Source organism: Pectinophora gossypiella, chromosome 16 (assembly GCF_024362695.1).
Source record: "Pectinophora gossypiella chromosome 16, ilPecGoss1.1, whole genome shotgun sequence".
NCBI classification, from domain to species: domain Eukaryota; kingdom Metazoa; phylum Arthropoda; class Insecta; order Lepidoptera; family Gelechiidae; genus Pectinophora; species Pectinophora gossypiella.
Genome location: NC_065419.1, coordinates 10,990,680 through 11,005,527, shown reverse-complemented (window position 1 = coordinate 11,005,527; position 14,848 = coordinate 10,990,680). Strand labels below are relative to the sequence as shown.

General features: G+C 36.0%; 2 protein-coding genes and 1 long non-coding RNA gene across 6 annotated transcripts in view; 2 read left to right on the top strand and 1 right to left on the bottom strand.

Annotated features, from left to right (window-relative positions):
- LOC126373822 (neuropeptide CCHamide-2 receptor-like) overlaps positions 1-14,848 on the top strand; it is a 131,484-nt gene that overhangs the window by 96,337 nt on the left and 20,299 nt on the right. For all 3 annotated transcript variants that reach the window (XM_050020149.1, XM_050020148.1, XM_050020147.1), the window contains exon 5: positions 2,730-2,923. In XM_050020149.1, the coding sequence (XP_049876106.1) occupies positions 2,730-2,923 (194 nt within the window). The remainder of the gene's footprint in view (positions 1-2,729; positions 2,924-14,848) is intronic.
- On the bottom strand, positions 6,489-11,858 carry LOC126373883 (uncharacterized). Of its 2 annotated transcripts, XM_050020236.1 has the most exons (4): positions 11,556-11,858; positions 11,108-11,447; positions 10,472-10,591; positions 6,489-9,773 (listed from the first exon to the last, which is right to left on the bottom strand). In XM_050020236.1, the coding sequence occupies exons 1-4, from the start codon at positions 11,664-11,666 to the stop codon at positions 9,760-9,762; spliced, it is 585 nt and encodes a 194-aa protein (XP_049876193.1). In that variant the 5' UTR covers positions 11,667-11,858; the 3' UTR covers positions 6,489-9,759. The 2 variants fall into 2 exon arrangements, with proteins under 2 accessions (XP_049876193.1, XP_049876194.1); XM_050020237.1 differs by lacking the exon at positions 11,556-11,858 and having other exon boundaries at positions 11,108-11,522.
- Positions 11,987-12,591, top strand: LOC126373916 (uncharacterized). Its single transcript, XR_007567370.1, has 2 exons — positions 11,987-12,162; positions 12,252-12,591. It is a non-coding gene; the product is annotated as an uncharacterized LOC126373916 (long non-coding RNA).

The window sequence follows — 14,848 nt, the reverse complement described above, 5'->3', positions numbered from 1 at the left end:
TGTTGAAACAAATAATGTTCTGTAACATACCGATGCTTTCTTTTACCAATCTGAATGATATAGGTATCCCCACAATACACACAACGTTTCATCTTGTTACAGTACATAATAATTATAGTATTTTTTACCAGGGAAGACTCTTCATTTTCCTTCTTAGGACAGAAATGTACAATAAACCACATCAAATAAAATAGAGGAAAATTCTGAAGCATTTAAGGGTGTTTACGACATTATTTATATAACAGTCTCCGTGGTCTAGTGGTTAGAGCGTTAGGCTCACGATCTGGAGGTCCGGGTTCGATTCCCGATGGGGACATTGTCGAAATCACTTTGTGAGACTGTCCTTTGTTTGGTAAGGACTTTTCAGGCTTGAATCACCTGATTGTCCGAAAAACTAAGATGATTCCGTGCTTCGGAGGGCACGTTAAGCCGTTGGTCCCGGCTATTAGCCGTAAAAACACCTCCACCAACCCGCAGTGGAGCAGCGTGGTGGAGTATGCTCCATACCCCCTCCGGTTGATTGAGGGGAGGCCTGTGCCCAGCATTGGGACGTATATAGGCTGTTGATGATGATGATGACGACATTATTTATTATTAAAAGACAGATCGACTTCATCTGTTCTGTACTTATTACTTGGGTAACTACACATATAGTAAATGTAAAACTAGAACGGACTGTCATATATCGTCACTTTAAAAAAATCACGCACTTTATACATAGTAAACTATTTTGATCAATTGTTTTTTTGACGTATCTATATCTGTGCATACTTTATAAGTGTTGTGTGTCGGCATGTAGCAAAAATAGCAGTAAATTGATGTTAGTTGCACCTTCATAATAACAAGCACGCAGTCAGTCATCCCGTGACCATAGTCGTTGCAACGCGGCCAAAAAAAACAAATTAATAAGAGAATAATTTTTACCTTATTTAATATTTCGTACTGGGTACTAAGTATCGACTACGTTGTGATTAATATTTAACACGTTCACTGTGTATGAACCACATATGATGCAATAAATTTGAAACTTACGCGTGCATGACCCATATGTGGGGCACATTTTTTCTTGCCATGGTTGATAACTAATTATCAGTTACGGTCACGAGTACTAACATAATATACACTTTGAAACCATGTCACATTAACTCTTTTAACAAATTAAACCGCAAGTCTCATTAAATCTAAAATATAATAGTGTGACAGGGGTCTAAAGTTGGTACATTACATTGCTCATGACTGTACACAGTGAACGTGTTAATGTAGAGTGACAGAGTGTCACCGCTCCTACCTACGAATTGCGGTCAAAGTTATAAAATGCTAACAGGTAATGTTATTTATTACCTTAAGTGTTCCGTCGGTCGTAGGTACCACAAATGATTCCTGTATTGGACATCTAAAGCCCGTCTTAAATCATTATTGCAGTGAGAAATTGTTTATTTTACGGCCTAGCACTGAACTTTAGTAGCGTCGTAATGCAACTTTGACGCGACGCAACAATGCTGCGTTATCTTATAAGAGATTGCTATCACATACTTTCTAAATTTATATGACTCTCTTCATATGAGGCAAGTATCTTATGCCAAGTCTTTCGCTTGCGCGAATCTCGATTATATTGTCACCCACGGCAAATGGCAACACTGGGAACGTCTTATTTATTTATTTATTCATTTATTACATTTGCAACATAACAAAAATCCATATCGTCACAAACAAGTTTCCTGTTTACTAATTGCTGGTTGCTGGCTGGTTACAATGTAAGTTGTCATTTTTAGAGTAAATCAAATCAAATCATTCATTCGCATAGGATTCATGGTTTAGTCAACAGTTGTAACGTTTATGTATCACATGATCCACTAGATATAAGCATGCGAATATTTAAGAGGTAATTAGGTATTTAATTAAGTAATATAAATCGGCAAAAACAAACTTACAATAATTAACAAAAATAAATATGCAGTCTCAAAACTGTCTAAACATTATTAATAGGTATTCTACTTCTAAGCATCGATGATGTACTCTGAAAGATAAGCAGTTGAAAGCGTCCTGTTTATTCACTCCCAGTCCAGCAACAAACCAGCAGAGACATTGTCACAGAATAAGGAATAATACTAAATATAGAACGGCAACTCTCCGCTCCCCACCAGCGGCTGAGCTAAGTTTACCTCACCCCTCTCGGTCTTAGTTTATTCTACAGACGTTGCACACACGGATGCGCGTGTACGATAACGTCAATGTGTAGTATCTGTGTAAAACGAGGTGTTTTGTATAAAGAGAATGATGATGGGCCGGTGTCAAAATGCATCAAAAGAATGGCTGAAATTTGACTCATATGATTAGGTACTTGTGTCTCTAACGAGCTCGTTGGAGAGTACGGATGTGAATTTATGTAAGTATTAGGGTAGATCTTCGATTACCGGTGGTCACTCTCATTACAGAGCGAAAATATTCTAAAATCTTTGGTCTTTTTTGCAAATATCCAGTTACAACTTACGTAAGTTGGCTACATACATAATTTATGAATGTCGCTAACTGGATATTTGCCAGAAGGCGGAAGATTTTAGGATATTTCTGCGTTCATGGTAATAATATTGACTTACAAATCAAAATAAAATCAAATCAAATATACTTTATACTTTGCATGTTCGAAAAACGAGATACCGATCATCTACTGAGAAGACAAGCTCAGACAGTTTAGGAGAAACACGTTTTATTCTTCACTTCTGTTCCAGATGGATGACGCTGGCAAAGGCAATCATCTACTACGGTCTACCGCTGGTGGTGATCGCGTTGTTCTACTCGCTGATGGCGCAGCGTCTCCTGGCGAGCACTAAGGAGATGCCTGGTGCCCTGCACGGTGGACAGGGGGAGGCTCAGGCTAAGGCCAGGAAGTCCGTCGCTTGTATGGTGCTCATCTTCGTTATTGGTGAGTTTCTTATTCAACTACGGTTGTGATTATTGTTTGTAAGGGCTTTGTCCACTAGCGGTTAGCGAGCGGCTTCGGAACGTCGCGGACGCGTGACGGATACGCAACGTTTTCGTCAAATGTTCGTAGCATGTTCACAACAGTAACAAAATAGATTCCGATGAAGAAACAGTGTTGTTGGCTTTGTTAATTTGAAGACGCAGGAGACGGAAACGAAAGCATCCAAGAATAAATTCAAATGTATCTATAAAAGAATAGAAAAACATTTCACTGTTGGCGATAGGCTGTCGTCTGTATGAGAGTGAAACAAAATGGCATCCACGCTGCGCGTCCGCGACGTGTTCACTGTGCATCTGCGTCGTGTGCATTGCGGGTCCGTCACGTTTGCGCTGCGCACTCACCCCGCTCGGAATCCGCTTGCGATTCGCTAGTATTATATGGCTCTAAATTGTCGCTCTAAATCTTCCTGAATCTCCTTAACTTACAAAATCCATCACTTTCAGGTACCATTATCCTAATTTGATTTATGATATTGAGATTAGAAACAACGCTAGACAATACATAAATTTACCGTGTAACATATTGAACGTCGTGTGGTTTGACGTGAATATTCATCTTCATTCGAAGTCCAGTCAATTTCGGACTTGTAGTTTGTTATTATTTAAATATTGTGTAATTTCGTGATTTTGAGCAAGTAATAGGGTGATTTCCTACTAGTCAAATCGGTTATTTTTTACTTAACGTGAAAACACGTATTTACTATGCAATTTGTATGAAAAAGCAACATCATACGTCAACGTCATAGAAAAACGTGACAAAATGTAGCACTTATTATTAAAAAGAAATCACAAATAAATTAAAAAGAAAACAGAAAAACGTTCTTTGTCACCTTTAGATCTGTCTTCAAGTAATCAGAATTTCATAATTTATCTTTCACCTACGAAACTACCCAATTAATCGTCTTATTACTAAACCTTAAACTAAAGATAATACAACTGGTCTTAGCGAAGTTGCAATCGACATTGACATTGATAAAAATGCAAAGGATTGACTTACGCCGACTTAATCGTGTTAATCCCATATAAATTTATCACTGTCAATTGTTACAATTGTTTGCAACTTTGCTAAGGCCCCAAAATCCTTACCGCTTTATTACAAAATGATCACTAAAGATAACGGTACTGATTCGTACAAATCATCCAAGTTTATTTCAAGTTATACCTGTCATTTTCTTATCCGCCGAAAAGGAAGAGACGAGTTATTGACAGGCATAAAATTTATGGAACACACGTCTATTTTATGCAGAAATTTTAAAAAACTCTACCAAAATTTTATTATGGCTAATAACCAGACAGAATTAAGTAGATAGCACACGTCAAACGGGTTGCATATCATCTAGATACTTACCTATTTTATTCGCCCCGGACTATTCATTCGTTCACTCATTAATTTTAAAATTAACAGTTGTCATCCGACTCTTTCCTTTTTGGCGGATAAGAAAATGACAGGTATAACTTAAAATTAGGATGTGTCTACACGAATCGGGGCCAATACCAGGTTAAAAAATAACATAGTTCGCGATATAGTAGAATCTGCTACACTATCGGCGCGGCCGCAGGATTTCTTTTTCTTCACGTAAAAAATGAGATTAAGGGGCTCATTGGCTACCAGAAACGCCCCCATGTATGACAAATTGACAATTTTTCCTTCAAATCTGTCTATCTTGCAATCTTTGAAGTTCCATTACTTAATTTTTTGCCCGTATTAAGGATGTTTCTAAAAGCTTACTAAATAGAGCAGTTTTTAGAATTATTTTCAGGGTACATGACAATCTCATGTGTTTATTATTCTTCGGCGGAGTTTTAACAACTGTAACAATTTTGGTCGCATTCTCACTTTGATTTTTTTATCTTAGATTTTGCTGTTTTTATTTTTTTCAGCTTGTAGTCCACTTTCTAGGAATAGGTATAAAGTAAAATAAAACAATTATTAAGTAAGAGGTAGCGACTAAATAATGATTTCTAAAGTAAGTAAGCTTGAAAAAGGTACAAAATGGGTCATATTATTATCTCCTAAATCGTAAATAATCACTGGACATACTTACATGAAATTGTTTCTGGTAGTCAATGAGCACCTCTATCTAATTCTTCATTTTAAACGTGGATCATTCGGCCAGCCTATATATTGGTATTATTATGATGCGGTAAGAAATATTCTTTGTGATAAACAAACTCACATGCGTGTTAAATGTTCTTGTTTTTCTTTTTGTATTGTTGTTATTATTTTCTTTATTTTTCATTTTGTTTTTGTTTAAGTATGTAATGTGGCGTCCAACATCTATTAATAAATGTCTTTTCTATTTCTAATAAGGATAGAGATGTGAAATTTTCAAATGATGGACTATTGTTATTGGCAATAGACTCGCCTTTCAGTGTACCATACATACTAAAACTTTAAATTTATGTAGGTATGTTTAGCACAAAGATAAGTTTGATAATGAACTTCACTGATTTTAATTAATTAATTTTGTGGAAGTAAAATAAAACCACCATTATAGTTACATGGTTAAACAGGAAGTCGTTTTATTTCTTTTTTTTATCCCTACCACAGATTATATCATATTTGGAATTCGGATACATGTTCGGGTTGAACAGATTGGGGGGGGCACTTAAAATTATCTTAAATCAAGTAAGTACCAACCACTAAGTTTGAAAAAGTATCAATAAACAAAGTTACATTAATAATCAAAAAGTTACTTAAGAACGTTTCCACTAACAATTAGTAGGTAAGTATAAATTGAGAAAATAAAAAATGAGTTTAACTACTTTACTCTTACACAATTAAATAACAATCATAAAACCTAAAAATCCTACTATGAGGTATAAGTATTTTTACAAATGAAAATAACATGAATTTAATAAAAAATCTACTTAAAGGTATGTTTGTTATGTTTAAATCAAAATAAGCTTACAGTTTACACAATGCTATACAAAGTTAAAACAAAACATAAATTACCTACTTCAAAAATATTTTTACGTAGATTTTTACAAACAAAATAAATTAGGAACTTCTAAGAGATTTTAATCTAAGCATAAACTTATATTTTTACCAAAAATAAGTGGTAAACTGCCCTCTAGCAAAAAATCTAATTTAGAAAGTAATACTGATACCTAAGAAAGCTACATGAATAATAGAGTTATCTATATCTATCAATGAATAATACTACTTAAAAACTATTAATAATAAGTAACATTATATACTTAGGAATCATTTAGAGGCAAGGGGCAAACATTCATGATACTAGTTTTAACAATAGACCCTTTAAATGTTTTTATATCAAGAGCTCGAACTCTTCCATCTTTGCCTGGAAAGACATTAATGATTCTACCAACTGGCCACTTCAAAGGTGAAGCGTTTTCATTCCTTAAAAGGACTAACATCCCTTCTTTCAAGTTCGGCTGAACATTTTGCCATTTAGGTCTATTTTGCAAAGTTACTAAATACTGCTTATGCCATTGCTTCCAAAAATTCTACACTGTTTCCAGAAACTAAGTTTACCTACTTTAGTATCAACTAGGTTTAATTCTGGATATGAAGTAATAGGTGATCCAGTTAAAAAATGCGCAGGCGTTAAGTAAGACATATCACTTTGATCTCTAGACATAGCAGTAAGAGGACGAGAATTCAATATTCCTTCTATTTGTACTAAGACTGTGTACAATTCTTCAAATGTCAAAACAGTATCTGAAATTACTCTTTTCAAGTGATATTTAATACTCTTCACGCCAGCTTCCCACAAACCACCAAATATCGGAGAATAAGAGGGAATAAAATGGAATTGAATCCTTTCACTGTTACAATAATTTATAACATCGTTTTGGTGTTTTGTGGAAGACTGCATATTATATAAGTCTTTTAAAACATTATTAGCTCCCCTAAAATATGATCCATTGTCACAGTAAATCTTAGAGGGCTTATTTCTTCTAAAAATAAATCTTCTCAAACAAGCTAAAAATGTTTCAGTCGTCATATCGGAAGCTAATTCTATATGGATAGCTTTAGTAGTAAAACACACAAAAATGACAACATAAGGATTTCTAACCCTAGTCTGTTTTACATAGAAGGGTCCAGCATAGTCTGTGCCCACAATTTGAAATGGACGAGACATACGCACCCTATCCAATGGCAAAGAGCCCATGAGCTGTGAAGCAGCCTTAGCTTTAAGTTTAAAGCAAATTAAACATTTATGTAATACAGACTTTATCTCCCTATTAGCATTAAGGAGCCAGTAATGTTCATTCAAACTATTGAGAATTAATTTCTGCCCAGCATGTTTCAATCGTAAATGTTCTTTTAGAATGAGCAGTCTAGTAATATTAGACTGTTTTGGCAAGATAATAGGATGACGCTGACTGAAAGTCAGGTCTGCGTTTTGTAAACGCCCTCCCACTCTTAGTAAGCCTTCAGAATCTAAGAAAGGATTTAAATTATTTAAATTGGACTTTAAAACATTATTTGACTTTAAAGACTTTATCTCTTGCATAAAATGCTTCTCTTGGTCGAGTTTGATAATAGAAAGCAAGGCAGAATTTAGTTCTTCAGGACATAAATTACCCTTTTTCTTGTTTACATTTTTTGCATTGCAATTATAAATAAATCGGTTTACATAACACATAATCCTGGTTAGCTTTTCAAGGTCAGAAGATTTATCTAACACATCATACATAGAATTTTTGATATTACACAAATTACATGTTTCTTTTTCTACTTTTAGTTCTGTAATAGTAATTACTTGACTTTTACCTTTACCATCTGAATGTACATAATCATAACTATGTAAATATTCTGGTCCATTAAACCATAATTCTCCCAACTTGGACTTGAGTGACTGAGGTGATAAGCCCCTAGATAAACAATCCGCAGGATTTTCACTGGTACATACATAATGCCACTGAAAATTTGAAGTAAATTTTTGTATTTGTTTCACTCTATTGTGAACATAAACACCCAATTTTTCAGGCTCAGTACCCACCCACGCAAGTACAATCTGGGAATCAGAATAAAGAAAGGTTTTTACATTATATTTTAGACTTAAAACGTCATATACTTTCTTAGCCAACATAGACAATAATAAAGCACCGTTTAATTCTAGCCTAGGTGTAGTAAGTTTCTTATTTTTCGGATTTATACGAGATTTAGAACACAATAGGTTAACTTTAACATTTTTGTTGTCATCAACAACTCTTATATACAAGCAGCACCCGTATGCAATATCAGAAGCGTCAGTATAACCTACTAACTCCAACGATTGCGAGGAAAACACATTAATATTTCTAGGTACATCAATAGAAGACATTTTTACCAAAGCAGTAGCAAAGTCGACCCATTCCGTATTTAGGGTATCAGGTAAATAATCATCCCATTTTAGATCTAAAAACCACACCTTTTGCATGAAGTGCTTAGCTTGCACTATCACTGGACCTATCAGACCTAACGGATCAAAAAATTGGCTTATAAAGCTGAGAACTTGTCTCTTGGTGTATCTCTCAAGGATCTCAGCTTGAGGACAACGCATAGATAAGGCATCAGTAGACACATCATAGGATAAACCTAGAGTTTTCATACATACATTACCATTTTCCTTTAAATCACGATTACCTAAATATTGCAATTCTAATGGAATATCTTTCAATATTTCTGGACAGTTTGAAAACCACTTATGCAGGGAGAAACTCGCCTCGCTCATAAGTTTAACTAATTCGTCCTTGATACGACATAACTCAGAAATATCCTGGCTACCACATTGAATATCATCCATGTAACTAGAATGTTTTAAAACAAAGGATGCTAATGGATATTCATTTTCGAAATTATTAGCTAGTTCCATCAAACAGCGAGTAGCTAGAAATGCCGAACTTTTTAAACCATATGTAACAGTTTTTAACTGTATACATTGTACTGGATCATTACAAGAATTCCGCCATAATATATTCTGCAAACAACAGAATGGTTCATCAACAAGTATTTGCCTGTACATAGCTTTCACATCACATAGTAAAATATACCTATAAGTTCTTAATAACACCAATATATCAAACAATTCACTTTGGACAACATCTCCGTTGAGCATTATATCATTTAAACATAAACCGCGCTTCGTTTTCATGCTCGCGTCAAATACGGCTCGCACGGGAGTCGTTTTACTATTCGGATTCAATACTGGGTGATGTGGAAGGAAATATATGTTACCTGCATCTAAATTATAGTTGTTAATGTCATAATAAGTGGCATGATTTTCATCCAAATAATCTTGTATGAATTTTTTGTATTGCTGACATAATGTGTCATCTTTCACGAAACGTTTCTCTAAATTATACAATCTATGCAGAGCATAAGAGAAACTATCCCCTAATTGTATATTTTCCAAATCTAATTTAAGAGGCAAAGCCACAGAAAAGCGTTTGTTAATTAACTTTACAGAAGACCTAAAGCATTCCTCTGCTAACTGAAACTCTGTTGAACCCTCCTTGAAAACATTAGGTACCTTTTCACATTGCCAGAAATTATTAATATTATTATTTAAATCAAATAATAAAGCATCTTGCTCACATTGTCTTAATAATGAATTATCATTTCGAGGTTCAGACAAGTCAGATATTAAATTTGTTTTTGCTGCCTGCCCTGATAGGTATGTATGCACGGGTTCACTTACTTTAATATTAATACAGTGATTAGAAGAATAAATCTTGCCAGATGAAACTGGTAGAGTCCCGGCGACAACATATCCGAAGCAGGTGTTAATTAAAAACGGCCCAGACGGCGTGAGGGGCAGCGATTCACGCTGCAAGACCTGGAAAAATATGTCACAACCTAATAATAATTGTATTTCTCCAGTTTTGTTGAAATTTTGATCAGCAAGCGTTACATGGGCTGGTATATCAAAATTATCAATTTTAAATGATTGCTGGGGCAAATCACACGTGATATTTTTTACCACACAGCAGGACACATCAACTTTATATGTATTTATGGATGAACACACGGAAAATTCAGCCTTTTTAGTAATTTTATTTGTGCCCTCAACTACACCAGAGATAGATTGATTAACTGGGAATGTTTTGCAGTTTATCTTGTTAGCTAAATTTTCTGTCACAAATGATACTTGAGAACCACTGTCCAATAGGGCTCTTGCATATGTCAAAGTCCCATTTTTATTATATAAGCCTACCATAGCCGTTGGAAGCAGTACATCCCTTGACAAGCTAGTGTTAGACATAGATACCGCATTACATTCCCTATTCACCCCATCATCCATAGCAACAGCTGTATGAGATGAATCTTCACTGCTTGGCAACTGCACATGTAGAAGCGTATTGTGCCTCTGTTTGCATACAGCACACATGATGCGTAGCATGCATTTCCCTCGATGTTCATTCAGACACAGTGTACATAAATTATGATTTCTGACAAAAGCACACCTTTCTTTTACTGTAGCCATCTTAAATTTGTGACACTCGTATAATTTATGAGAAAGCTTGCAGTACTTACATGCTGGCTGAGGCTTCTCTGCTGCCGCTACCCCGCTGACTTTAGGAGCTCGCGTAGACTTAGCAGTAAATGATGGCTGCTTCTCCTCAGAGGTGTTTTCCAGTGCCAATGCACGCTTCTCTAAATAATCAAGAAATTCAGATAGTGTGGGAACTTCTCTAGCATTTCTCTCAAGGTGGAAACCCCGGTAAGTATAGGTGTCAATCTTTTTAGCTAATATGTTAATAAGAAGTATATCCCAATGCTCCACTGGCTGTTTTAAGTTTTTTAAGGCTTCCATGTTCACATTAACAGTGCTAATGAGGGAACGCAGGTTGTGTGCAGTGCATTTAGTAAAAGCAGGCAAATCCAGTAAGCTGTCCACATGATAATTAATAATTTTAGGGGTATTGTCATACCTCTTTTCTAAGAGTTTGACAGCTGTGACGTAATTATCGTCGGTTAAAGGTAAATTTCTTATAAGCTCTAATGCTTCCCCACTCAAATAAGAGCGTAAGTAATAAAGTTTTTCGCATGAACTTAATTTTTTGTCTGTGTGAATCACAGAACGAAACATGTTAATGAAAGGATAATATTCTACCACTTTCTCCCCATTAAAATTGGGTAAATTAATTTTTGGAAGGTTTTTAAACGTACCTGGGTTAGAATTCTCACCGCCATTCGGTTTGGCCTCGGTTTGCGGACCCGAGCAGGCCTTATCCAGCAGCCCAACAGACTCGTAATATTTGTCCTCATATTCGCCGTAATTTTCAGCGTCCTCGTCGGCCAGCACTAAAATCGCCTTGTTTAACTGCATATATTCTTGAAAAGCCTCCGACATGCGAAGACGTTTTTCACGTAAGGCCTCACGCGAGGTAGCCGCCATTGCATCAGCATCGTGGCAAAAGTTGTTTAGCCGTGACAAAGTCCCCTTGATATATCCCCGCTCGGCGACGAGAGCCTTTAACTTTGCCTTATCTTCACTCATTATGAAAATCTAGAAAGATACACCAAGAGAAACTAAATAAAATTACGTGCCTGAATAGGTACTGCTTTGGTAAAAAACCTTTTGTAACAAAACGATAAGAACCTTAACTATACTTACATGTACTATATGTAAAAGGTATCTTATTATATATTTTTTACAACCAATTATGCTTTTCTTTGCCAAATTATAAATTATACAAAATCGAACACGAAATAAAATCGTAAACATAAGCCGCACACGCTTCGAAATGAAGTTAGTCAAGTACGTTTTTCTTTTTTCAATGTTGCCAACCTGACAGCTGCGCCGTTCGGATACACGCAGTACGCTCGATTTAGCTGCGTTCGATGATGATCGATTATGAAAAACGTGAATAGCTCCGCCTTATTTTATTTACCGTCTCTTTCGTTCTTACTTGGAATGACCGAAATGGAGTGACGATACGACTTGAAGTTCTTGCTGTTTCGAAGGAATTTTGAGATGGCTCTTCCGTTTCAACGCAGTGATGACAACTTGACACGTTCTTCGCCGCTGCTTGGTTGGTACACGTTATACGACGTAAAATAAAAAGGCAAAATACACCCAAATATGGCCGCAAAAAATGGTTGCGAAATTTTTGCAATTCTGCAATATTGATTACGGGTCGAAAATATAGACACCGTATGATGCATAAAATGATGAAATACACGTTGAAAATTCTTCAAACTGTAGATATGAGGATAACTTGGTGAGTAATATGCCGTCGCGCTAACACGCCGGTAATTTGCGACGGTTTCAACAACAGCAATTTTCACAATAAATTTTAATCCCCTTCAGGAACTCGCCACAGGGAAGGTCTTCTCCACACCGGTCGGTACTTTTGTGCCCAAATGCAGCCTCCCACTCGCAGATTCTTCTTAATGACGCAAATATGGTCTCAAAGTACGAGGGGATCGTATACAGACGCAGCTTACTATCTGTGCAGACTCACGTATATTCCGCCGGTAATTTAGTGGATAAAAAGGACTTATATTCCACTCGAAGGACTAATTCATTTGCTCGAAGGACCAATTCTTTTGTTTAGCACAAAGATAAGTTTGATAATGAACTTCACTGATTTTAATTAATTAATTTTGTGGAAGTAAAATAAAACCACCATTATAGTTACATGGTTAAACAGGAAGTCGTTTTATTTCTTTTTTTTATCCCTACCACAGATTATATCATATTTGGAATTCGGATACATGTTCGGGTTGAACAGGTACTTACTTATTTTTATGTCACACACTTCCAAATAAGCTGAACAAGCTATAAATAGAGTGCAATAGCGATGAAACGGACGAAAAGTCAGTCACCATGAGACTAGTCAATATGGTTGGCTATACAATTTGATCAGCCTATGTGGTCTAGTGGTTAGAGCGTTAAGCTCACGATCTGGAGGTCCGGGTTCGATTCTCGATGGGGACATTGTCGAAATCACTTTGTGAGACTGTCCTTTGTTTGGTAAGGACTTTTCAGGATTGAATCACCTGATTGTCCGAAAAAGTAAGATGATTCCGTGCTTCGGAGGGCACGTTAAGCCGTTGGTCCCGGCTATTAGCCGTTAAAACACCTCCACCAACCCGCATTGGAGCAGCGTGGTAGAGTATGCTCCATACCCCCTCCGGTTGATGGGAGGCCTGTGCCCAGCAGTGGGACGTATATAGGCTGTTTATGTATGTATGTATACAATTTGATGGTTCGAGGGAAATCGAACGTTCATGTCAAAGTCAAGAGCGAACCCATCTTAATTAATTAAAAAAAAAATGTAGAAATATTTAATATTCCATAATATGATAAAACTGTGCTCAATTTGTATAGATTTTGCAGGTAACTGTCAAAAGATGTGAGTTATTAATGCGACATTTAGTTATTAGCAGTGATCGGGATAGGTAGTGTCATTTGCCAGATTCACACAACATTATCTTTATTTTGTGAATTATTTTAGTAGTTTGTATGTTACGTATTTCTTTCGTTTTTTTATTGTTTATAATATTTCATCACGCTTTTATCTTGTTTATTTATGTATTTTTCTTTTAACTGTATGTTTGAAGCAACAAACTTTCACATTTATAGTGTAAGTAGGACTGTACTTATGATATCTCAAACTGTTTACTTTTATTTAATAAGTACTTACATAAGCTCACGCCTATTTCCCACAGGAGTGAGCAGACTCTGGAATTCCATTTCCGGTTCTGACATACTTCTCTTGCTTCACAAACGCACGCCGGTTCAGAGTAGATCGTACTGAATCTTTTCTAAGGTCAGATAACATTTATCTTGCAATTAATCATATTTACCAAAATATTCCGGATTACTGACCCTAAATGGAACTACCTATCTTGATCACTGATTATCTATTAGGGGGGGTGTTTCTGTGGTGGAGAGGGTACGTTCCCGGCCACGATTATAAACCAACTTTGCAGATTGTATTCTTTCCAACGTGATGGACTAATATATTGACAATATTGGCAATGGGAAATTGACAGATCTGACATCAACTATGGTAAGTACCTAAGAAATGTGTTTTCGGAGGTACCTATGTGATTAAATGGGTTGGTTTTCCTAAAACCAGACGACCCTACGAATACCGCTAGGGAGATGAGTTAATTTGCAAACTTATATAGGTACTCACGAGCCAAGAATAACTTCAGATACCTACCAATAAGTTCACAGTATTAGAAGCTTAATATTGCCTGCAGTACGACGCCAATAGAGACAGTAGTTAGACATAATTATTATGTCATTCCTAAGTTTCAAACGGTAATATTAAATAACTTGCCCTAAGTTATTATAGAGAAGAGAGTTTGAGAAGAGTACACAAACGTTCTATCTTCGTTTCGTAACTTCCCTTTAAGCTGATAGCTTAGAGGAAAGCAGATAGAACAAGAGCTTATCTGCTTTTTTATTCAATTGACGAATTGTTGTTCATATTTTTCTATCTATTGTCTTTAATACAGGGTGTTAGTGACATAGTAAGTAAAACTTTGAGGGGCGATTGAGGCCAAGATTTTGAATTGATATCAAGTGGAATTTTTTGTCGCAAAAGTATGGAACTGAAAATAATAAAAAAAAAACACAAAAAACCCCTGTATAAGTAGGTAAATTCAATGAACTACAGTGGTCGACCTTATCACCATGTTGGGGCATGAGCCATGTCAGAATTCTATGGCAGCTCTTACTATAGAGCTGCCATAGAATTCTGACATGGCTCATGAAATATGTACATGTACTACATGTTACATACTTTCTTAGAAGTAAAAAAAATAAGTTTTAGGGCCGACTATTTAACGTGCCGTCCAAAGCATTTAACTCCGAAGAACTTTCGGAACAAATGTCTCCTACACTTAAAGGTTGCCTGGAATAGATTGCTACTTACCAATAAGGCCGCCTAT

Bases quoted from the DNA above. Each gene is read 5' to 3' on its own strand.
- LOC126373883 (XM_050020236.1), bottom strand. From the start codon at position 11,666: ATGTTTACGATTTTATTTCGTGTTCGATTTTGTATAATTTATAATTTG. The intron at 11,448-11,555 runs GTAAGTATAGTT...GTATCTTTCTAG, and splicing joins ACCTTTTACATATAGTACAT to ATTTTCATAATGAGTGAAGA. The intron at 10,592-11,107 runs GTACGTTTAAAA...TTGATTATTTAG, and splicing joins CGGTGAGAATTCTAACCCAG to AGAAGCGTGCATTGGCACTG.